This window comes from Salvelinus sp. IW2-2015, linkage group LG9 (genome assembly GCF_002910315.2).
Source record: "Salvelinus sp. IW2-2015 linkage group LG9, ASM291031v2, whole genome shotgun sequence".
NCBI classification, from domain to species: domain Eukaryota; kingdom Metazoa; phylum Chordata; class Actinopteri; order Salmoniformes; family Salmonidae; genus Salvelinus; species Salvelinus sp. IW2-2015.
In genome coordinates, this window is record NC_036849.1 from 31,900,885 (window position 1) to 31,924,875 (window position 23,991).

The 23,991-nt window shown below is 44.5% G+C and overlaps 1 protein-coding gene across 3 annotated transcripts in view; it reads right to left on the reverse strand.

The window, feature by feature from the left end:
- Positions 1–354: 354 nt before the first annotated feature.
- The window catches only part of LOC111968953 (echinoderm microtubule-associated protein-like 1), a 56,140-nt gene continuing 32,503 nt past the window's right edge, over positions 355–23,991 (reverse strand). The window contains exons 4-22 of one of the 3 annotated variants that reach the window (XM_070445264.1): positions 20,393–20,524; positions 20,077–20,105; positions 13,876–14,005; positions 12,784–12,933; positions 10,909–10,978; positions 10,633–10,743; positions 10,402–10,497; positions 9,974–10,108; positions 9,594–9,693; positions 8,957–9,108; positions 5,689–5,814; positions 5,448–5,579; positions 5,001–5,068; positions 4,695–4,783; positions 3,670–3,767; positions 3,267–3,367; positions 3,083–3,175; positions 2,614–2,746; positions 355–2,498 (exon numbers count right to left, since the gene is read on the reverse strand). In XM_070445264.1, the coding sequence (XP_070301365.1) occupies positions 2,373–2,498; positions 2,614–2,746; positions 3,083–3,175; positions 3,267–3,367; positions 3,670–3,767; positions 4,695–4,783; positions 5,001–5,068; positions 5,448–5,579; positions 5,689–5,814; positions 8,957–9,108; positions 9,594–9,693; positions 9,974–10,108; positions 10,402–10,497; positions 10,633–10,743; positions 10,909–10,978; positions 12,784–12,933; positions 13,876–14,005; positions 20,077–20,105; positions 20,393–20,524 (2,071 nt within the window). In that variant the 3' untranslated portion in view covers positions 355–2,372. The other 2 variants (XM_023994937.2, XM_023994936.2) reach the window with 2 other exon arrangements.

The window sequence follows — 23,991 nt, forward strand, 5'->3', positions numbered from 1 at the left end:
GACGACCGCCTATAACAGCATCATCTCGCTCTCTATCAGAACAATGAAATTATATAAGAAAGTCACTTATAATAGTCTACCCAAGCCTAAATTGCATTTATATCGCACCTTTTCTTTCCCAATCATTACATCATTTCAACACACCCAAAATAAACTGGAATTTCAAAACGTCAATCAAAAAATATGACAAAAAAAATCAGTCCCAAAGATTTGAAGGAATTTCAGTCTTTACTGTCAAACAAATGGGTACTGTACTGTGGAAAAACTAAAACATTTTACATTCCCTCTGAATGGTTGTGTTCTGCGCCAGTTTTCATACACTCAAACAAGGACCCAAACAAGGACAACAACATATTGTTTTAATAATTTTTTATTAGAAAATTATTCCATCATGGTTACATTGTTAAGGTCACATGTCAAACATCTGCATATATCCAATCATTAAGTTTGGTGCTGAAAAAAACAGGGCTACATTCAGGAGGCAAACGTTTCAGAATGTTGCTGATAGAAATGTAATGAATAGTGCTGTTGCGATTCTTTATCCTACATGTCAGAAAGGTCTGATTGTTCTCTACATAATATATTTATCTCTGAACGTTCCACAATATTGTGCCCTGCTGAATGCAGCCCAGGTAAAACCAATGTCATGCATGCCCTGGAAACGTTTAAAAATCACTTTGTATTACTAGAAAACAAACCCCAGATGAAGGACCAGTTCAGTCCAGACATTACCAGTGTGGTACAGATCACTCTTGGTGTGATTACTTTTGCCCGGGTGTGAGAGAGATTTCAATATGCATGACATGTTTTGTTCATGAATATTCCAAGTAAACAAGAAGCAGGAGTCAAGGTCAGTATGGTAGCTAAGTCACAGGTTTAAGAGAGATATCTCTCCTTTAAGCCTTGGAGTGATTCAAAACGGCTGTAAATATCACAGAGTGGACCTTTAATGAGCCTGGGAGTAGTGATTCCTTGCAGGTGGCAGAAAGTACGGTAGCATTACCAAGCCGAACCGAGCTATACTGAGCTAGCCTGGTTACACTTCCACCATAGTTGTCGGATCCATGCTGAAAAGGACCAAGTGAAAAGGTAATATCAAGCCAGCCCGGTACGGTTTGGTTCGGCAGTATAGTGTGACAAGGGTTTTGCAGAGGAAACAATGACAGTGCAATGGTCTGATTAGTACAAACCTCTTATTTACAGATCTAGCTTGAGACAGGAAGAGAAGGGAGACTCAGGAAGGAAGTGACCTCGGCAGCAGACGATATATAACAGTGTAGTCCAAATATGTTTGAAACAGAGGAGGCTGGTGGGAGGAGCTATAGGAGGCCAGGCTCAATGTAAAGACTGGAATGGAATAAATGGAACGGTATCAAAAACATATCGAAACCGCAAACAAGGAATCCTCATTAGACTCCATTCCATTAATTATATTCCAGCCATTACAATGAGCCTGTCCTCCTATAGCTCCTCCCACCAGCCTCTTGAAACGGAGTTCATCTTCAGCTCTGTCAAGCACAGAAAAGCCTCCCAAAATGATGCTTTTCAGCAGGTGTAAATAATAATTGATTATTCATTGAAATATTTATGTATTTGTTTTTAAAGGGCTCTTTGAAATGCCGGTGTGATACTTTACCATATTACAGTTTGCAGAGTAATGAAGTCGTTGCAATACCTCAGGAAGCCAGACGATGGCAGTAGAGAGTTTAACATCGTCATATTTCTATGTATTCTCACAGAATTCAATCTATCCATTGCACACTTGGCCTAGTAACCAACTGTCTGTGGTAAACCTGCTGCATTCATTGTAAAATACACATCACACGATGAAATATAGTGTAATCATAGGAGTATTTGTTATTTTACTCTCTATCAGCATCAGTTTGAACCATATGTATGTGCTTTCTGTATAGACCAAATGCCCATCATCAGTAGAAATCTTTCTTTGTCTTTCCAAGGCGGAGTGGTATCTGTAGTAGGCCAGAGAGGCAACCATAATGACATAGGGAAGAGATTCAACTCCTACTTTTCTATTGGTTTCCTGAGCTGTGAAATATACAAAGCAAAGGAGAAAGACGGAACGATAAAAAAAAAACAATAGGTACTGCCTGTTGTATCTTCCTTTTGTTACGATGATCTTCGCCCCCCAACCAATCCATGACCCGCCCCGCCCTGCAACAATCCAATCCTATGAACTAACCTAGGATCAGCTTGTCCTGCCCAAATCCTATCCTAAACTATTAATGGTGGAAAAGCAAAACTAGGGGCGGGTCTAGGGGCAACTTCGTCCTACTCCAAGCCTCTGGGGATGCATCCCTTCCCCACCCAGATCCATAAAGAAACTGCACGTCTGTTGCCCCAAAATGTCTGCCTCACACTATTCGCCACTGCATGACGCTCATGTCCTTGCCCCCGGTGGAAACCAGGCAACTGTCGTCAAACAGGAAGTTCACATTGGTCACATGACTGCTGTGTCCGCCATAGACATGACTGGGAGCCTGAAAGGAGAAAAAAAAACTCAATCAATCAAACAAAAATGCAACCAATGCAACCATGTAATCTTCACAGGCTCTTCTCAATGTATATATTTAACGGATTTAAAAAAAATCTTACCCGGAATTGACAGCAGGGGTATGAGAAAAGGCAGACTTTTCCAAAGTCGTCTCCTGTGACAAGCAGCTGCTTCTCATTAGATCTGGAGACTGCGTTGATGTCAGTCCCGTCAGAGCCATCAGGCCATAACCCTGTGGACCAGAGGTATAGTATTGGTCCCATTATGTTATATTCTCCTATCCTTGCACTCTGCACACAATGTGAATGGCCATACGGTCACACATCCAGCCCAATTATTGGCAAAGGAGCTGATCTGACTGGTCAAAAGACCAGTTAGTGGCGAAAAGATCAGAATTGGGCTGCCGGTTTAAACGCAGCCTATGTGTCCAGCAAATAGATTCTCCAGCTGCTTCAACAAATATATTCTCCAGCTGCTTCAACAAATATATTCTCCAGCTGCTTCAACAAATAGATTCTCCAGCTGCTTCAATAAAATAGAATTCCCAGTTTCTTCAACATTGCTCACCACAAGACTTGGAAGCCCAGGGTGCAGGTGGAGGTGGCCCAGGGGATGTCCGTGTGTGTCTCCACACTCACCACCTGTTTACACACAGATGGGATCCTGGAACGACATACAGCTGATTGAAACGGGGAGGTGCTACCTGAACTTGTCCAATAAAGAACACAGATTTTCATTTTTCATTTCAATGAACCAACAATACTTACAATAGAGTATCTCATAGTCTCCTGAGTTGGACACAAGGTACTGAGAGTCCACTGACCAGTCCAGATGGGTGATGAAGCTGGAGTGGCCCTGAGAGACAGAACGAGACAGAACGAGACAGAACAAGAGAGCAGAGAGAAACAGAGAGAGAGAGAGAGAGAGAGAGAGAGAGAGAGAGAGAGAGAGAGAGAGAGAGAGAGAGAGAGAGAGAGAGAGGATGAAGGTAGAAGAAAAGAGAGAGAGAGATGATGGGAATCAGCTATAGTCGGATGGATGACTCAGCTTGTTATAAACCGTAATGCACTATGCCATAGTGCGCATCATTTAGCATGTCCTCCTGGTTTGAGGGCTGAGGAGAAGAGGGGGTAGGTCCTAAAATAAAAGGTGCTCACCGAGCACTTTCCCAATCTGCTGTACTTCCTTCCACTCTCCCCCACTACGTAGATATAGATGTAGTTATCGTGAGAGCCGATCGCCAGGAAATTACCATCTAGGAATAAGGACAGGAGATTAGGTTAAACAGATAACATGGCCTGCATCAGTATTACAGTATGGTCTGTATCAGTATTACAGTATGATCTGTATCAGTATCACAGTCAACCTGTAACTGATAGGATTTCTCATAGTAGGCCTACTTGTAGACGCTCTTGGTATCACTTCGCAGGCAGAGGGTTAGAATGCCATTATGGATGCAGCTATAAAAGCATTATAAAGTAATGGCACTTTATATTTTCTTACACCATCTGATAATGATCCTGACTAAATAACACGCCATTACTGATCCTGATAAATAACAGCCATTTACTGACCCTAGATAAATATTACAGCCATTTACTGACCCTGACTCAAAAATAAACCAAGCCATTTAACTGACCCTGACTATACGCACTTATGATTGACTAACCAGCTCCATGTTACTAACCCTGACTAAATAACTAGCAATTTACTGATCCTGAACATTGAGGCCAAAATTTGCCTGAAATGCCATTATAAACTGGATCTGACTAAACAAATCAGCCATTTACGATCCTGACTAAATTAACAGCCCATTTACTGAACCCTGACTAAATAACAGCCTTTACTGACCCTCGACTAAATAACGCCATTTTACTATCCTGACTAAACAACAGCCATTTACTAACCCTGACTACATACAGCCATTTAATGATCCTGACTAAATTGCAGCCATTTACTGATCCTGACTAAATAACAGCCATTACGATCCTGACTAAACAACAGCCATTTAACGAGTCTGACTAAATAACAGCCATTTACTGATCCTGACTAAATAACAGCCATTTTAATTTAAAAGATGTACTATGAATATTCATCCTTATAATGAGTCATAGTAAAGTCTCATACATGCTCATAACAAGTCGCCTAATAAAGCATCATTCGAGCCTATGGGAGCCCTTACCTGGAGCAAAGCGGATAACGGACAGCTGTTCATTCCCATCTGTGTGCACTGTGACTAGATCCTTAGAGTCGGTATCCAGCACCAGCCACCTGTGTGACGAAAGATGCCCATCTTCTCATTATCAAAAGTATACTGACACATCACATATCTCCTGTAATTCCACAAAGCCCACGTTGAGACTCCTATCGTAATGAGAAAAAAAAAACACTATAGAAATGACGTGTTGTTGTTATTATTAGTACGGTCTCTATGGCTTTTGTGATGGAATTGACATAGTACGATTCTCCTCAAGCACTACGCGGTCACCTGCCGGTCTGCGTTCCTATAGCGACCACTGCTCCAGAGGGATGGAATCCAGCAGACTGGGCCGCGTCCTACCCATGAAAGAAAACAAAAGGAAGTTTCACGTCAACGATGCATCCTGAAACATTTACCACACCCAAATAACCAGCCTCAGTGAACAACTAATACAACACAAAGAGACTGAAGTTTTTTGGAGATGTATAAACACAAAGTCTTGAGATAATTATTATATCTTAGAACTAGGACCCAGACTGAGTTTTTCCTGAAGCAGGTCATGTGGTCAGATAAGGCCAACCCCCAACATATTTGGCGTGACGTCATTGCTGGCTATACAGCACAAACAGATCTGTGACCAAGCGAAGCTCGTGGCCCTTCTACTCATACAGTTATGAGTGTAATGTGTGAGGCTCAGGGTTGTCCCCAGGGGGCGCTGTCTGTCTGTCCCTCTACCTCCATAGTCTTGGTCCAGACAGGCTGATGTGAGGAGGAGTCCCATAGGCTGACGTGCTTGTCGTGACCACAGGTGAGGAAGTGGGGTTTCCAGGGGTGCACGGCCAACCCCCACAGCTCATCTGTGTGACCCTGGAGAAGGTAGGGAGGCCACTTAGCATATCATCATTTAACAGCTACATCTTTCGAAATGTTATGTTTAATGTCTGCATGAACTAGAATGTCAGATAATTGTACCCACTTGAGTGATGGGAGTAAATTCGCCATATAAACTGCCCTGTAGAACATAGTTCCTGGTGGTCCCAATAAGTACACTCTCCCCTTTGCCCTCGGCAACAGTCCGGATAGGACCAAATAATTCAGGAACCTGGGAAAAGGTGGGAAAATAAATAATATTATTCATATCAACGGTAAGCTTCCTGCCACAGTGGATGTGAGGGTTGTTTACTCTGTCTTTTCATTGTTTCATATCACAGATGGCTGAGTGTGTGGGTGGGGGGGGGGGGGTGGGTGATGTCATGGACATTGGAAAACAGAGCGTTGTTTGCATTGTACAAATCATTGGTATTATTGTTTCCATCATATAAAATACACATACAGTGCATTCAGAAAGTATTCAGACCCCTTCACTTTTTCCACATTTTGTTACGTTACAGTCTAATTCTAAAATGGATTCAATTGTTTTTCCCCCCCTCCCTCATCAATCTACACACATTACCCCAAAATGACAAATATTTATTTTTATTTTTAGACATTTTTGCAAATGTATAACATTTTAAAACTGAAATATCACATTTACATAAGTATTCAGACCCTTTACTCAGTACTTTGTTGAAGCAACTTAGGCAGCGATTACAGCCTCAAGTCTTCTTGCGTTTGACGCTACAAGCTTGGCACACCTGTATTTGGGGAGTTTCTCCCATTCTTCTCTGCAGATCATCTCAAGCTCTGTCAGGTTGGATGGGGAGCGTTTGCAACACAGATATTTTCATCATGTCCAATCAATTTCTGTTTTCACTTTGTCATTATGGGGAATCGTGATGTCATTATGGGGTATTGTGATGTCATTATGGGGTATTGTGATGTCATTATGGGGTATTGTGATGTCATTATGGGGTATTTTGTGTAGATTGAGTAGGAAAAAAAGGATTTAATCAATTTTAGAATAAGGCTGTAACGTAACAAAATGTGAAATAAGGGAAGGGGTCTGAATACTTTCCGAATGCACGGTACATGCATCAACCAAAACCCACATATTTCTGAAAAAGCTAGCTAAATGTGATGTGTATTCGTGAATGCCAAGCGAAGCCAGGCTTCCCCCCAAAATTGACCCCCACCCCCCCGAAAAACATTAAATAATTTATCTTTCATCTCTGTGTTTCATAATTTTACTTCATTTGGCAAGAGGCTGAATGTATTGCACCGGAGAAAGCATCCGAGCGAGCGAAACAGTGGCCCTCTGTTTCAGTATATGTAGCCCATGTATCTGATGCTGTCTGGACTAAAAGTGTATGACATTATTGCCACCCGTAGCATTGAATACAATAGCAAGGGAAGCCAGCGAGGCATTTGGCCTCCCTTGATAATTAAAAAAATAAAATAATAGCCAATCAGTGTTGAGCTAAACCGAAAGAGGTGAACTGTTAATGGTCCTGGTGCAACAAAAAGATGACAGAAAAAAGGTCATTATTGCATCTCACTGTGTCGTTGTCCTCCGGTGGCTAGGTAGCTAGCTACAATCAGCCCTTTCCTAAATTAGCTATGGATGGAGATAGGGATTTGGACTTGTGGTTTTGCTTAATTCTCCGTTCTGGCCAATGATTATAACGGCGATTCTGATCCAACCATTAATTCCTACATTGTGACCCTGGCATAAGAGGATGGAAGTTCAATATGTAACTAGATGTAGAAGGCTAATGTTAACTAGCTGGCTCATCATTGCCCATGAAAGGAAGTTAGGCTATTGAGTAAGCATTTTAGCCAGGTAGTCTAGGGCAACAAAAACTAAAAGCGTGTTTACTGTATGACAGAGTGACAGACCATTTCGGCAACATGAAAGAGAGGAGGATGTCATTGGCGTTTCTCTACAGGTAGGGTGAGTCAACATGTTTTTTCTACTTGCAAGCAAGCACGCACACAGAAATCAGTATCATGGACAGCCACATCATATTTAGCTTGATAGTTGATTGGACTAAATCGTTCTTGGTATCTTTAAGTTGTCACTGTATTAGACAAAGCAGAGGTGATATGTTGAATTGTTGAAGTTGAAATGGTGCTGGAATGTTGGAGGAAGAAACTGTTTTCATTGCGACTTGCTGTAACTCTCCGTGGTTCTAAATCAATAGTTGTTAGTGGTCCGAAAATGTTGGAAACATTAACTTGCTTGACCATGCTGTAGGTCATGTAAATTATATATATTTTTACCCCAATTTTGTGTTATCCAATTGGTAGTTAGTCTTGTCTTATCGCTGCAACTCCCGTACGGACTCGGGAGAGGTGAAGGTGTCACGTTCCTGACCTATTTCTGTTAGTTTGTTGTATGTGTTAGTTGGTCAGGACGTGAGTTTGGGTGGGCATTCTATGTTGTCTGTTTCTATGTTGGTTTAAGGGTTGCCTGGTATGGCTCTCAATTAGAGGCAGGTGTTTGGCGTTCCTCTAATTGAGAGTCATATTTAGGTAGGTTGTTTCACAGTGTTCGTTGTGGGTGGTTGTCTTCCGTGTCTGTATGTTATTTCGTACCACACGGGACTGTTTCGGTGTGTATGTAGTCTGTTCCTGTTCGTGCGTTCTTCGTGTCTATGTAAGTTCTCATGTTTAGGTCAGTCTACGTCGTTTGTTATTTTGTATCATTTCAAGTGTAGTTCGTGTTCGTTTTTCGTCTTGTCATTAAATTCATTATGTATTCACAACCCGCTGCACCTTGGTTCAATCCCTGCTCCTCCTCTTCGGATGAAGAGGAGGAGGACAGCCGTTACAGAAGGTCGAGAGCCATGAGTCAACCAAGCCGCACGGCTTCTTGACACAATGCCCACTTAACCCGGAAGCCAACCGCACCAATGTGTCAGAGGAAACACTTTACAACTGGCGACCGTGTCAGTGTGCACTGGGCCCGGCCTGCCACATGGGTCACTAGTGCGTGATGCGACAAGGACATCCCTGTCAGCCAAAACCTCCCGTAACCCAGACGACGCTGGGTCAATTGTGCACCTTCCCATGGGTCTCCCGGTCGCGAACCCAGAATCTCTAGTGGCACAGCTAGCACTGCGATGCAGTACCTTAGACCACTGCGCCACTCGGGAGGCCATATAACTGTTTGTTACATGCAATATTTACTCTGGTTTTGTGATGAAACAAATGTGTGGTTGAATTTATTCTGCCGCTGTGTGACTTTTTGTTGTCTCGGTGGCATATGAACTAACAGGTTATAGAGAAAACAACACAATTGTCACGCTTTTTTTTCTGGCTTGGCTTCCCAAGTGATTTTACCCACACACTGCTACTGATCTCACCTCAACCGATTGTATCTGCTGGTAGCTCCCATCCCAAGAGATGAGTTTCCGATCTTTTCCCCCTGACACCAGTGTGCCACTCCTCAACATACACAGCGCAAAGATGCTCCCATCGTGTGCGCCCTGAATGGCGTGGCTAATTCGATTAGTGCCTGCATGACAGAGAGAAAGATAGAACACCCTTGGAGAAGGCAGAAGATAGTGGTTTGTTCTACCTCACAACACATGTTCTTCTCACAAGATAGGCCTTGTTGTTCTATTCTAGGCATGACCCTGTTCTGACCCTAGCAATATGACAACTCTTTCATAATAAAGAGCCTTTGATGCGCCAAAACGCCTGACATCAGCAGCAAAGCCCATGCGTAAGAGATACAAACTTTGAAAACAACAGGACGGTGCAGCTGGGATAAATACTCAGCATGTCTGTTTCATTTGCTTCGCTTTGCAAAAAAAAAAAAAAAAAACTTTCCATAATTGTATTTTCTCTTCAAGATGTATGCGTAGAACTTGTGAGGTGTTAATACCCCAGAATTGTGACGTATGTGAGTTTTGCTTATTACTTCATTTTCCTTATAGCTGACATAAAGTGTAGTAAAGAGTTGACTTTACATTTCGATCTATCGAATGACAGTTTTACCTTTCCCCCACACCAGTATATTTCCACTTGAGTCTCCAGTTATGGTGTCTCCATTTTCTGAAAAAGTCACACTCAAGACAAACTTGGGCTTCTCTTGTTTCTGTAAGAAACATAAATATGGCTTTATTTACTTGGGGGGGCAGAGATAGAACTGAATTGCAGATATGCAACGTCACTAAACACCACAGAACCTTCTGTAACATGGGGTAAAGAACTAAAGCAACACAAACAGTCCTTGCTACATCGACTTTGGCAAGAGAAAAGCGTCTGCTAAATGGCGTAAATCATATTGATTTCGACAAATACATTTTATCCTAAAACTCAAGATTATCTAACAGATGAACATAAAGACGGTATAAATAAGAGATCTCAAGTCGTACCTCAAACAAGCCTTGCTTCTTGACAAGGGTACCTCTTTCCAGTGTCCAGAAGTAGAGATGGGACTTCCCACACGTGACTATAATGTTGGTGTCGGTGGGGTGGAAGTGGACAGCGAACACTCCCTCGTTGGAACACTGTACCGGGGACAGAAAGAGTCTGGTTACTGGTATTTCAGAGTGCCTCTGACTCTGTTTTAGGGGCAATGCGAACATTCTGAGGCTATGGCCCTTACAAATCATCAGAGCATTTCAAATGTCTATGAGGATATATAGAGCAACTCAAAAGCCAGGTAAGCTTTTCCTGAGATCTGAAGACTTGTGCGTTGGATCCCCAAGCTAATGCCTAGAATTTAGCTCAAAGGGCTAACACATGTTCAAACCCCAGGTCACACACACACTCACACTCACACACACTCACACACACTCACCTTGACGTCAGCCAGTCTCTCCTCTCTCTGCCAGTCCCACACGGAGAGCACATGGTCGTTGGAGTCGTCTACTACACACAGAGTGTTGCCTCCGTTCTGCACAGACCAACAGAGAGAGGGATCAGCCCTGTCCTCAGTTATTTAAGAAAGCTTTTCTGACCAGTCAAAGCACACTCAACATCTGGTTCATATATCAGCTACGATTGTTTTCATAAAGGGTCCATAGCTTACCGATTTTGAGAAGGCGAGGCAAACCAGGGCGCGGTCAAAGAAGCCTGTTCCCAGAACGTGGAGGGTGTTGAGACTCACTGAGTCCCAGACCCGCACATGAGGAGCCAACTGCTGTCAGCACACACACACGAACACACACACAGACGCACACACACACACACGCACACACAGACACAGACACAGACACACACACACACACACACACATCATTTCTAATCATTAAATAAGTGAAGTGATCATAGATTTAAAGTTATTTGACAATGAGAGGTCCCTTACTTTGCCATCGGAAGAGGTGCCTGCCACCTGTCCCGTTGCTATGGTGATTTTATCAGGATGGACAGCCAGGCTATTGGAACAGAGGCAAACACTTTGAACATCTGAATGGCCGATTTGAACAATGAAGAAAAACCACAGAGACCTCAAAGCAGATCAAAGAGAAATGTTTTGTGTCTGACGAAACTGTGAGTTGCTATCATATTATGTCGTTCTGTCAAACTCAAGGTCATGGGGTTTCGTTACAGGAAGTCATGTCTGATTTGATTCTTACCGATGTTGAGAAGACTCCTCCCTCTTCTATTACTGATGGCTGATAGTACACTACAGAAGGACACTACAGAAGGACACTACAAAAGGACACTACAGAAGGACACTACAGAAGGACACAACAGAACGGCAAAACAGAAGGACACAACAGAAGGACACAACAAAAGGACACTACAGAAGGACACTACAGAAGGACACTACAGAAGGACACTACAGAAGGACACTACAGAACGGCACTGCAGAAGGGCACTACAGAAGGGCACTACAGAAGGGCACTAAGGGCACTACAGAAGGCACTATAGAAAGGCACTACATACGTCACTACAGAATGGCATACAGAAGGACACTACAGAAGACACTACACCAATGCACTACAGAAGTCACTGCAAGAAGGGCCACTACAGAAGCCACTACAGAAGGCACTACAGAAGGACCACTACAGAAAGACACTGGCCCCCCCCAAAAAATCAAAATTTTTCATACATAAGGGCACTACAGAAGGGTACTACAGAAGGACACTACAGAAGGACACTACAGAAGGACACTACATGAGGACACTCCAGAAGGACACTACAGAAGGGCACTACAGAAGGGCACTACAGAAGGGCACTACAGAAGGGCACTACGCCTTACAGAGATATAAGAGAATATCAGAGGCATCTGTACTACAGAGTGAGAAGAAAGCTAACGTCTCCCTGTGCCCTGCCATGAATCAACTCTTATTAATTAGATGTTCATTATCAGCGTGACCCCAGGCCGACCCCTCGTCTGTTAATATGCCAGTGAGTTTTTACCTCATTATATTTCCTACCAGCCTTTTTTTCTGTCAGATAATTACCTGCCCAACACTATAACTGAGGAAAAGCAGCTGCAGACCAGCCACGCATTTACTTTAGCCTGCCTCATTATGATGGGGTTATTCCATAGGATTAGACAGGAATACTGATCAAAGCAGGTGTGTAACAAGCATCCGCATCAAGGTGTATAACAAAGCACAGCTTTTTCATAAATTAAGCCCTTCCAACTTGAAGTTGTGTTGCCTGTCTCTTTGGATAGCGGAAAGAGAGCAAATGATTTCAATACATTGCTTAATAAATGTTGAATACTGTCGGTCTGAGAATATTGTACACGGCAGATGGTGACAATGATTTAGGGGTTAAATAGGGCAGTGTCTCTTTTGGCATGACCTAGCAGCAGGTAACCTAGTGGTAGAGCATTGGACCAGTAACCGAAAGGTTGCTGGATCGAATCCTCGAGCTGAAAAGGTAAAAATCTGTCGTTATGCCCCTGAGCAAGGCAGTTAACCCACTGTTCCCCGGGCGCCGAAGACGTGGATGTCGATTATGGCAGCCCCCCGCACCTCTCTGATTCAGAGGGGTTGGGTTAAATGAGGAAGACACATTTCAGTTGAAGGCATTCGGTTGTACAACTGACTAGGTATCTCCCTTTCTCTTTGCCTCTCTGAATCTTAGGCCCTACTGTTTGACAAGTAAGGTGTCCAGATAAGAACATCATCACACATCAGATTGAAATGTCGTCCACTGATAGGTGACAGAACACAGCATACAGGAGAAATATAGTGTTGTGTCATATCCTGTTTCCTCTCACCACTTGATGTCGTCAGTGTGGCCGGTGTAGTGTCTCTGGAGCTGCTCGTCCACGTTGTAGAGAACCACCACAGAAGCAATGAAGTACACCGTCTCTCCCGTGGGTAACAGGTACAGGTTAGAGCGACAGTCACGCCCCCTGTACCCATAACTGGACATTTAGGTCAAGAGCCACACAACTTCAACGGAACATCAAATGTAGCCTACATATAAACCAACCTAGAATGTCTGAATTCAATGAGGCACGTTAATAAAAGCTCCTGGGCTCCTTAGGGCCACCGTAGTCTATATTTACAACCTAATCACCCAGCATGCACCCAACCTTCCAGAGTTCCAAATGGATAATTCAGTAAGATACTGAAAGTCGGTTCTAGCCACCTTTCCTTTGTTGGAAAATTCACAGTCGCCTTCAGGCAAAACACTAGACTGAACACAGAACATTCATTGTTTCATCCTGATTCTGGTGTTTCCAGAAATAGGCTTTTTTTTTTATACCCAGTTTAATCTCCTCTCTCTCTCTCTCTGCTGAAATGGGGGTTGATACCTTCAGGGACAGAGAGGAGGAGAAAGGAGGGAGCTGACTACATTTTCAGCTCAGTCTGCTGGCTTCTGATTTTATGCAATTGCTGAATGCAAGAAAGCAGGGTTTTGTATTTCAGTATGCAGTGGAGATGAATAGGAAATAAATATCTATTGGAACATCCAGGAGATGTGACTTTACATTCACAGCTGTGCAATCTGAATGTTACTTGGTAAACTTGGATTAGCTAACACAACGTGCCATTGGAACACAGGAGTGATGGTTGCTGATAATGGGTCTCTGTACGCCTATGTAGATATTCCATTAAAAAAATCTGCCGTTTCCAGCTACAATAGTGATTTACAACATTAACAATGTCTACACTGTATTTCTGATCAATTTGATGTTATTTTAATGGACAAAAACAAGGACATTTCTAAGTGACCCCAAACTTTTGAACGGTAGTGTACGTTGAGAGTTGTAACGTCACTTCATCATTCTTATCTTTTGAAATATCCATTTTCTATTGGCCGTCCATATTTGAAAATGACCCCACAGCAGTGAAAAGGATACACCCAGTCCAGTTTGAGCTTCTTGGTTGGCAGGTCCGATTTGGCTTCCAGGCAGTAGGTCTCAACAAGGTCTTTAGCCATGTACATGGTGATGGGTCGTCCCTTCAAATACATTTTCACATATCCTTCCTCTAAAAGAAGCAACAGACATTTTTAGTGGACAATTTGTCATGGCTCATTGGTAATGAGGAGGAGTGTTTGTGATGGTGAGAACGGTGTGTGAGAGGAGCGAGAATAAAGAGGGGTGTAGAGACTCTTGAGAATAAAGAGGGATGTAGAGACTCTTGAGAATAAAGGGGGGTGTAGAGACTTGAGCATGAAAGAGGGGTGTAGAGACTCTTGAGAATTAAGAGGGGTGTAGAGACTTGAGAATAAAGGGGGTGTAGAGACTTGAGAATGAAAGAGGGGTGTAGAGACTCTTGAGAATGAAAGAGGGGTGTAGAGACTCTTGAGAACGAAAGAGGGGTGTAGAGACTCTTAGAGAATAAACAGGGGTGTAGAGACTCTTGAGAACGAAAGAGGGGTGTAGAGACTCTTGAGAACGAAAGAGGGGTGTAGAGACTCTGAGAATGAAAGAGGGTGTAGAGACTCTTGAGAACGAAAGAGGGGTGTAGAGACTCTGAGAACGAAAGAGGGGTGTAGAGACTCTTGAGAATGAAAAGTGTAGAGACTCTTGAGAATGAAACAGGGGTGTAGAGACTCTTGAGAACGAAAGAGGGGTGTAGAGACTTGAGAATGAAAGAGGGGTGTAGAGACTTGAGAATAAATGGGGTGTAGAGACTTGAGAATAAAGGGGGTGTAGAGACTTGAGAATGAAAGAGGGGTGTAGAGACTCTTGAGAACGAAAGAGGGGTGTAGAGACTCTTGAGAATTAAGAGAGGTGTAGAGACTTGAGATTAAAGGGGGTGTAGAGACTTGAGAATGAAAGAGGGGTGTAGAGACTCTTGAGAACGAAAGAGGGGTGTAGACTTGAGAATGAAAGAGGGGTGTAGAGACTTAAGAATAAGAGGGGTGTAAAGACTCTTCAGAATGAAAGAGGGGTGTAGAGCAGTGGGGGCTGTTGAAGGGAGGACGGCTCATAATATGGTCTGGAAAGGAGTGAATGGAATGGCATCAAACCCACGGAACCCACGTATTTGATGTGTTTGATACAATTCCACTCCGTCCACTACCATGAGCCTGTTCTCCCCAATTAAGGTGCCACCAACTTCCTGTGGTGTAGAGATGAGAATGAAAGAGGGGTGTAGAGATGATCAATAGTTTAGAGGGGTGTAGAGACGATCAATAGTTTAGAGGGGTGTAGAGACGATCAATAGTTTAGAGGGGTGTAGAGACAATCAATAGTTTAGAGGGGTGTAGAGACAATCAATAGTTTAGAGGAGTGTCATGGTTATGAGATGTTGATATACATTTTAAAAATGAAAAGTTTTAAAGGAGTGAATGCATTTAGTAAAGGAAAGTGTAGATCAGCAAAACACAGAGATAGATAGGCTTTCATTTTCCTTTTATTCAGATAATATGATGCAAAATGAACAGAGAAGATGACATGCATAGGGTCACGGTGCCACAGCAAGGGAAGCAAAAACAACCAAGAAGAAGAAAAAAAACTGAAGAAAAAAAACAGAAAACGTGACGGTCATGGAGAGGAATGCTGTTTCAAGTCCATTTTTTTACACAGAACTCTTTTTCAATCTAGTGCCAAGAGCTGGTATAGGCCTAGCTTAGTAACAGATTTGGAAGTACTGGCTAGGTGATTTGACGGGGCTCCTGTAGTTCGGAGTGTCTAAAGGAGAGTGGCTAACTGACTTTCTCAGGGGGATAGTGAACGTCGGGGTCTTCCTGACTCCGGTGGACCTGACAGACTTGTCAGGTGCACTCCTGGAGTCAGGCGCCGTCTGGGGAGCGGAGGAGCGGCCAGACACGGCTGCTACGCTTGATTTGGGCGCCTCAGCGGTTCCAGTCCTTTTCGACGGGCGGGCCAGATATATCTGCACGGTTACTAGGTAGGTGGAAGAGTTGGAAATGGGGCCAGTGGGAAGGAGGAGGGGTCAGTAGAATATATCCAGGTTAGATTTGATCGCCAACTTGCTGTTCTGCTACAATGGACGACCACAAAACACGGGACTGGTACGAGACAAGCTACCGTATCTACTGGTTAACAACCGCTGGTGGGCTAAACTACTGGGACTCTCACTCTTCAAGTTACGCTTGAGACTTTTACTAAAAGAGTGCATTAGTGGCTCAACATATAACTAATGTCTATGATAAACATGAGACAGTAAAACGTCTCCTTTTTAAAAATCTACTTTAGCTGGCATCAGGGTGAATAACATTCATCTTTAAATATGTTCACTTGACCTACCATGCTTTCTTATGTATTTGTAAATGTTTTATTTTTTGTTATTGCCACTGACAGCAATGAATTTGTCACAAGGACCATGAGTTTCACGAGAGTCTGCTTCCAAACGTCTCTTTCATCTTTCTTTAGCCAGGCTTGTGGAAATTGGGCATAAGCTGTCCATCAAACACTCCATTCTGAAGGCCATGCAAGAGAAGGCAACTACAAAAAGACTTCAAAAGCTATAAAGTGAAGACATTGTAATGCAAACAGCCCTTTTCAGGATACGTGATACCAACACAAGACATTTGGCTTGTTCTGCTCTGAAAAGGGGGCTCTTAGGAGATCAGGGTGCACTGCAGGAAATATTTGGTGGGGTTCCTATGGTGACGAGGACAAAAGAGAGCTGTGTGGCTGTGTGCAAACATATCTAGAATGTGGCAATTCCACACTAAGCTTAACAGCTAGTCTAAAAGCATCACTGCAATCAACCAGACACAGTTCAGACTCGATGTATTAGAGCATGGTTTCCCAAACTCTGCACTAAAACTACACAGCTGATGCAAATAATTGTTTCATCATCAAGCTTTGATTTTTTTTATTTCAGCTGTGTAGTGCTGGGGCAAAAACCAAAACGTGTACCCAGAGCCCAAAGACCGAGTATGGGAAACCCTGTGTTAGAGTGTGTATATTAGTCCACAGTTGGCTGACATATTGGGGAGGGATACTATCACACTCACTGTCAACCCAAACCCACCCGTGCCATGGGGCTGCTCTCTGTGCATTGGGCCTATGACTCACAGGCAAAAGGAGTCAGTCAGTAGCCTATACTGTACGTTCTCGCATGAGACAAGAACAATAGCAGTAGTCTAAGTCTAATAGCTCCAGATATGTGTAACGTAATATCCTGCCGACTACGCCATATTGTGATATGGAGGGGTCTTAGCTACCACACTATTTCTTTGGGTGCAATTCCCATGATGGTGGGGTAGTGTGTCAGATAACCCGTCCCCACGTCACATACGGCTCCATATGTGTAGATTAACTATTTGTCTAAGGCTTTAGGAGAACACAATGTCCAGAGAGCTGCTAACGTAAGGGGGCTTGAGGACCAAAACCTACCTTTGCAGTGTGTCACTCGTCGCATCCCTTGTGAGTTCAGAGAGAAGGGGACAGAAGGACCAGGTGAGGTTTTGCTTCCTGTTCCTGACCTGGACTTCCTGTTCCTGACCTGGACTTTCTGTTTCTGACCTGGATTTACTCATCATTGGGACTCTGTTTTATGCAAGCGCCTTGCCTCAGCCTTGACAACACTTAGGCTATTGTGCTTGAGGTATTTTCTATTTGAATCTAGGCAAATCATCCATCCATCCATCTATCCATCTGATCTACCAGTCTGAACAGGGGCATCTGACAATTTCACATAGGCCACAGGCTAAGCATGTAGTGTTTCTGTTACTTGTTTGGTCGTTATGGATTTGTGGAGAAGATTAGCGGCTATTAGAGCTCTCTCAAACACACATTTCCACAATTATATGAAGATAGTGTCCATGGACTAATTTTAGAGATTATACGAAGCAACATGTCCATTGGACTACTTCAGCCATTATATGAGCACAGTGTTCCATTGGGGGACTATTCAGGATTATATGAAGCACACTCTCTCTCTCTCTCGAAGCACAGGTCCATTGACTATTAGATTATTGAAGGCACAGTGTCCATTGGAACATTCAGATTATGTCGAAGGCACTTGTATCCTTGACTTCTTAGATTATAGAAGCCACAGTGTCCATTGGGACTATTCAGACTCTATACGACAGGCACATGTCCATTGGACTATTTCAGATATATGAGCACAGTGTCCTTGGAACTATTCACCGATTATACGCGAAGGGCACAGGTCCATTGGGGGACTATTTCACGATTATATTGAAGCACAGTCCATGGATATTTAGGATTATACGACAGCACAGTGTCCATTGGGACCTATTCAGAATATCGACAGGGCACAGTGTTCCATTGACTATTCCAGGATTTATACGAAGGCAACATGATCTGTGCCGACTTCGATAGTGATACGAACGGCACCAGTGGTATCCATTGGAACTATTCAGATTATTACGACAGCACATGTCCATTGGGACTATTCAGAATTATACAAGCCAATGTCCATTGGACTATTCAGCTCATCCTCGATAGCTGTTATTGTGTCAATCCATCATTTACCATTGACCTCGTGACTTCTTTTTAAGGTTGAAGGTTTAGGACTACTACCTGGGACTGTTGCTGGTACTGATCAGACAATTATTTTGATTCAAAATCGGATGAACAAAGACATGTTCAATGAGTGTGCCAGTAAATTCTCTCTGCTGTATCAGTCCCCACTTCTTTGCTGAATCAAACTCTCAACCCATGGTAAGGTCAGCAGAAATAACCTCAGCACCGTAAGGCTTCAGCAAGATAAACCCTGCTTAGCCACGTAAGTCAACAAGAATCAACTCTCAGCCCTAAGTAGGTGATTACAAGCCATAGATGCCTTCCACTAGTTGCAGCTAAAGCTCGTCGATGCAAGAGATCAACCCTCCTTCGCGGCTGACTTGCTCTCGTTAAGGTTCGTGTTATCGCTCACTAAGTTCAGCAAGAATCAACCCCGCAATAAGGTTGCAAGAAACCACCACAGTAAGGTCAACAAGAAACGCTCAGCATAGTATTCACAAGAACTAACCTCAGACAGTAGTCCTGCCCTCAATCAGCAAGTAATCACAGTCACCCTAGCCAGTAAGTGTCTCTTCCAGCAAGAATCAAAACCTCACGCCATATGAAGTTGCAGCAAGAATCAACCTCAGCCACAGTAAGGTTCAGCAAGAATCAACCCTCAGCCATAGTAAGGTTCAGCAAGAATCAACCCTCAGCCACAGTAAGGATTCAGCAAGAATCAACCCTCAGCCATACGTAATGTTCAGCAAGAATCAACCCTCAGCCACAGTAAGGTTCAGCAAGAAGTCAACCACCTCAGCCATAGTAAGGTTCAGCAAGAATCAACCCTCACCATCAGAAGTTCGCCAAAGAATCACCCTCAGCACAGTAAGCTCGCAAGAGTCCACCCTCACACAGTAAGGTTCAGCAAGAATCAACCCTCAGCCACAGTAAGGTTCAGCAAGAATCAACCCTCAGCCACAGTAAGGTTCAGCAAGAATCAACCCCCAGCAACAGAAAGGTTCAGAGGGGTGATGATCAATCAGGGAGAATTACACCAGATAAATCAGCCTCATGGGATACAGCAATCTAATTTACACAGTGATCAATACCACCCTGGAGATATCATGGTGTTTACTGTTACTACTACTGCATACAAACTCACACAGTAAAACGTATAATACAGGTGTATATTACTCCAGGTAAGGAAAGGAAAAAGGAAATCAGATGACAATGGAGGTTGAAATGCTTCATCGGAATTTATGTGAGGATGGAAGAGGTTATGGAAGGTTGGATGATTAATGGTTTGGAGGATGAATGTTTTCAACACGTTACAATAGAAACGTCACCACTGTACATCACAGCACATCACAGAACAGCCTTGAGTGGTAGTCTGTGAGCTGAGAATTAACCAAGTGAGCAAAAATGGTTGAAATGACGTCATTACAACGTCATTACAACCAAACTTGTGTCACTATGACATCATTGCGACCAGTTTGTCCCGATAGGGAGGAGTCGCTAACTTTAACCTGCAAAAGAACTAGTAACATACCTTACATTTGTTTTTGCACGTCTGTTAAACAATGCTGACAAATTGAATTAACCCTGTAACTCACAGGGAGCCAATGAGTGCATGGCATCACTGATTAGAGTACCTTTGGCTCTTACCTGTATTGAAAACGGGCTCCTTCAGTTTGCTGCAAGGTGGATGGAAAAAAAAGCTGTGTCAACACTTTCCGTCACTGCGACCAGGTATGTTCAATCAAGCGCAGATAAAGTTTTTGAATGATAACAAGCACTACTTGAACCCAGGGTCATGTGCAGTAGGGTGAAATGTTTTGAAACTGACTGAAACGGGTAGGTTTCCAATAAGAAAGGCTTGTTTTAGTTTTATGTTTCAAAACATTTCACTATGGTGTGCGCTACTGAACACTACCCAGATCTGGCTGTGAAGGACCAGTCATTGGTGTTATGCTGGCTGTACCTTTCGCTGGCTCTCTTGCCGCTGGAGTTGCTCCCGGTGGAGCCGGCACGGGTGCGGTTACTCTTGGAGTCACCGCTGTCTTTGCGCGTCAGCGTACTCATCGTTTCGTTGGAGTTGGTTCTCCTCACAGTGCTGGGGAGAGATGGTAAAATGGACGATAAAACTACCTGATGGTGCCTTTTACAGCTGCTTAAAAGATATTGTCCAAGGAATTATGTTTCTAAGGCGCATAAGGAGTACTTCTTTACTTGTCTGTAAACTATTGAAATGAACACCCAAGATGTCTCTCTCTGGGGAAGAGATGGTAAAGTAGATGATAAAATGACTGAATGGTCAAAGAGAGAAGATTAAGAAAACATGAGCTGGCGCACACCCAGAAAAATTATTTTGTGTGGTGCTGACTAACAGTGAATAAACTATAATCTATCAAAATAAAGCGAGTCACACACTCCATATATAAACTCCCAGTAATGTATTTAGTGTTATTTAGTAAATACCTAATAAATTACTGGGAGTTTACTTATGGAGTGTGTGACTCTCTTTATTTTGATAGTTTTAATAAAAGAGAGAAGACCAACATGAACTGTCTGGGGAATACCATTAAAATAGCCCGTTATTTAGCTGTATCCCCTGTATCCCCAAATCCTTCTGGAAAACATCATCTATCATCTGAAACATCGAAGACTTCAAACTTTATTTTGACTGTTTAGCGACAAGGACAAGCATGGACCATACCAGCAAGCTATAAATACCAGTATCTGTTACAAGCCCTCATATGTCCTTGTTAAGTACAGGGCATCATAGAATACCAAAGGAAGGCCCTATGCTAGGAAACCAGATTACCGATCCATGACAGAGAGAGACTTTTCCCTCTCTTTCCGCTGTGGACACATTTGTGAGGGTATTAGAGGAGATGGTTGAAACATGTCAAAAGGCTGCCCATTCAAATGCCTGTACAAAGGAAGGGCCTTATCAGCAGTCCATTGGCTAGAATGGCTTCCAGGCTCAAGTCTAATCCGGCATACAAAACCAAAGTCCATTCACTCCTGCAGTTGGGGCTGATGTTATCCCTCTGAAACAGGGTCCGGGGATGTGTGTGTGTGGGGGGGGTGGAGGGGGTCTTTGTTAGTTGAGGTATGCAGCAGGCACACTTCGATCAGGAATGGAGTTAATTAGGCCATGGGGGCTTTATTGAAATATTTTGCCAACGTTGGTGGGCATGGGAGCAGCACCTAATGTAGTTGATCTAATCAACACACACATGGTTACTGGTGAGACTGGGTCTGTGGGGGTTAGGGCCAGGCACACACACACACACACACACACACACACACACACACACACACATATCATAAGAGAGATTCATTAATTTGTTTATTGAATAATTCATTCATTTAAAGTTAATTTAACCAGGATAGTCCATCAGAAAGGTAGCCACTGTTCCTTTCAGGGAGAGGATGTTTTTAAAATGAATGGTGTTATTCCATTTGTACATAGAAATGATCTGTTAATTTAATGTCTCATTCATCTATGGGGGATGGTAGCATTAGGGTACATAATGAGCATTTAGGATGACGATAACGTAACAGTCTGGACACTTCTAACCTGCTAGGAGGGTTAGGGCAGACAACTGGAGAGACTGGGACAGGGGTTAGGGCCAGACAGACTGGAGAGACATGGGTCTAGGGGGTTAGGCCAGACAGACTGGAGAGACTGGTGGGGGTTAGGGCCAGACAGACTGGAGAGACTGGGTCTAGGGGGTTAGGGCCAGACAGACTGGAGAGACTGGGTCTGGGGTTAGGGCCAGACAGATGGAGAGACTGGGACTAGGGGTTTAGGGCCAGACAGACTGGAGAGACTGGGTCTGGGGGTTAGGGCCAGAACAGATGAGAGACTGCGTCTGGCGGGTTAGGGCCAGACAGACGTGGAGAAGACTGGGTCTAGGGGGTTAGGGCCGAGACAGACTGGAGAGACTGGGGTCTAGGGGTTAGGGCCCAGACAGACTGGAGAGACTGGGACTAGGGGGTTAGGGCCAGACAGACTGGAGAGAACTGGGCGTGCTAGGGGGTTAGGGGCCAGACAGACGGGAGAGACTGGGTCTGGGGGTTAGGGCAGACAGACTGAAGAGACTGGGTCTAGGGGGTTTAGGGCCAAAGACAGACTGGAGAGACTGGGTCTGGGGGTTAGGGCCAGACAGACTGGCGAGACTGGGACTAAGGGGGTTAGGGCCAGACAGACTGGAGAGACTGGGCTGGGGGGTAGGGCCAGAAGACTGGAGAGCTGGGTCTAGGGGGTTAGGGCCGCAGACAGACTGGAGAGACTGGATCTGGGGTTGGGCCAGACAGACTGGAGAGACTGGGAACTGGGGGCTTTCATGATGAGAAGAGCTGGATTAGAGATGGTCTACGTGAGGGTTGCCCCAAGACAGACTGGAGAAGCGAAGAACTGAGAATAAATAGAGACAGACTGGAGAACTGGTCTAGGGGGTTAGGGCCAGACAGACTGGAGAGACTGGGTCTGGGGGTTAGGGCCAGACAGACTGGAGAGACTGGGGTCTGGGTGGTTAGGGCCAGACAGAACTGGGAGAGACTGGGTCTAGGGGGTTAGGCCAGACAGACTGGAGAGGCTGGGTGCATGGGGTCTGGGGTTAGGGCCTAGACAGACTGGAGAGACTGGGCTAGGGGGTTAGGGCCAGCAGACGGGAGAGACTGGGTCTAGGGGTTAGGGCAGACAGACTGGAGAGACTGGGTCTAGGGGTTAGGGCCAGACAGACTGGAGAGACTGGGTCTAGGGGTTAGGGCCAGACAGACTGGAGAGACTGGGGTCTGGGGGTTAGGGCCCAGACAGACTGGGAGAGACTGGGTCTGGGGGGTTTAGGGCCAGACAGACTGGAGAGACTGGGTGGTCTGGGTTAGGGCCAGACAGACTGGAGAGACTGGGGGTCTGGGGGGTTAAGGCAGACGGACTGGAGAGACGGGTCTGGGGGTTAGGGCCAGAACAGATGGAAGAGATGGTCTAGTGGGTGTAGGGCCAGACAGATGGAGAGATTGGGTCTGCCAGACAGATAGAGAGACTGGTCTGGGGGTTTAGGGCCAGGCAGATGGAGAGATTGGGTCTGCCAGACAGATGGAGAGACTGGGTCTGGGGTTAGGGCCAGACAGATGGAGAGATTGGGTCTGCCGACAGATGGAGAGACTGGGTCTGAGGGTTAGGGCCAGACAGAATGGAGAGATTGGGTCTGCCAGACAGCTGGAGAGACTGGCGTCTGGGGTTAGGGCCAGACAGATGGAGAGATTGGGGGTATGCCAGAACAGATGGAGAGACTGGGACTAGAGGGGGTTAGGGCCAGACAGACTGGAGAGATTGGGTCTGGCGACAGACGATGGAGAGACTGAGGAGTAGGGGTTAAGGGCACAAGACGAGAGCTGGTCTCAGACGACTGGAGCGGTTTGGGGTTAGGGCCAGACAGATGGAGAGACTGCGGACTAGGGGTTTAGGGCCAGACAGGACTGGAGAGACTGGGTCTGCCAGACAGACTGGAGAGACTGGGTCTAGGGGTTAGGGCCAGAACAGATGGAGAGACCTGGGACTGGGGTTTG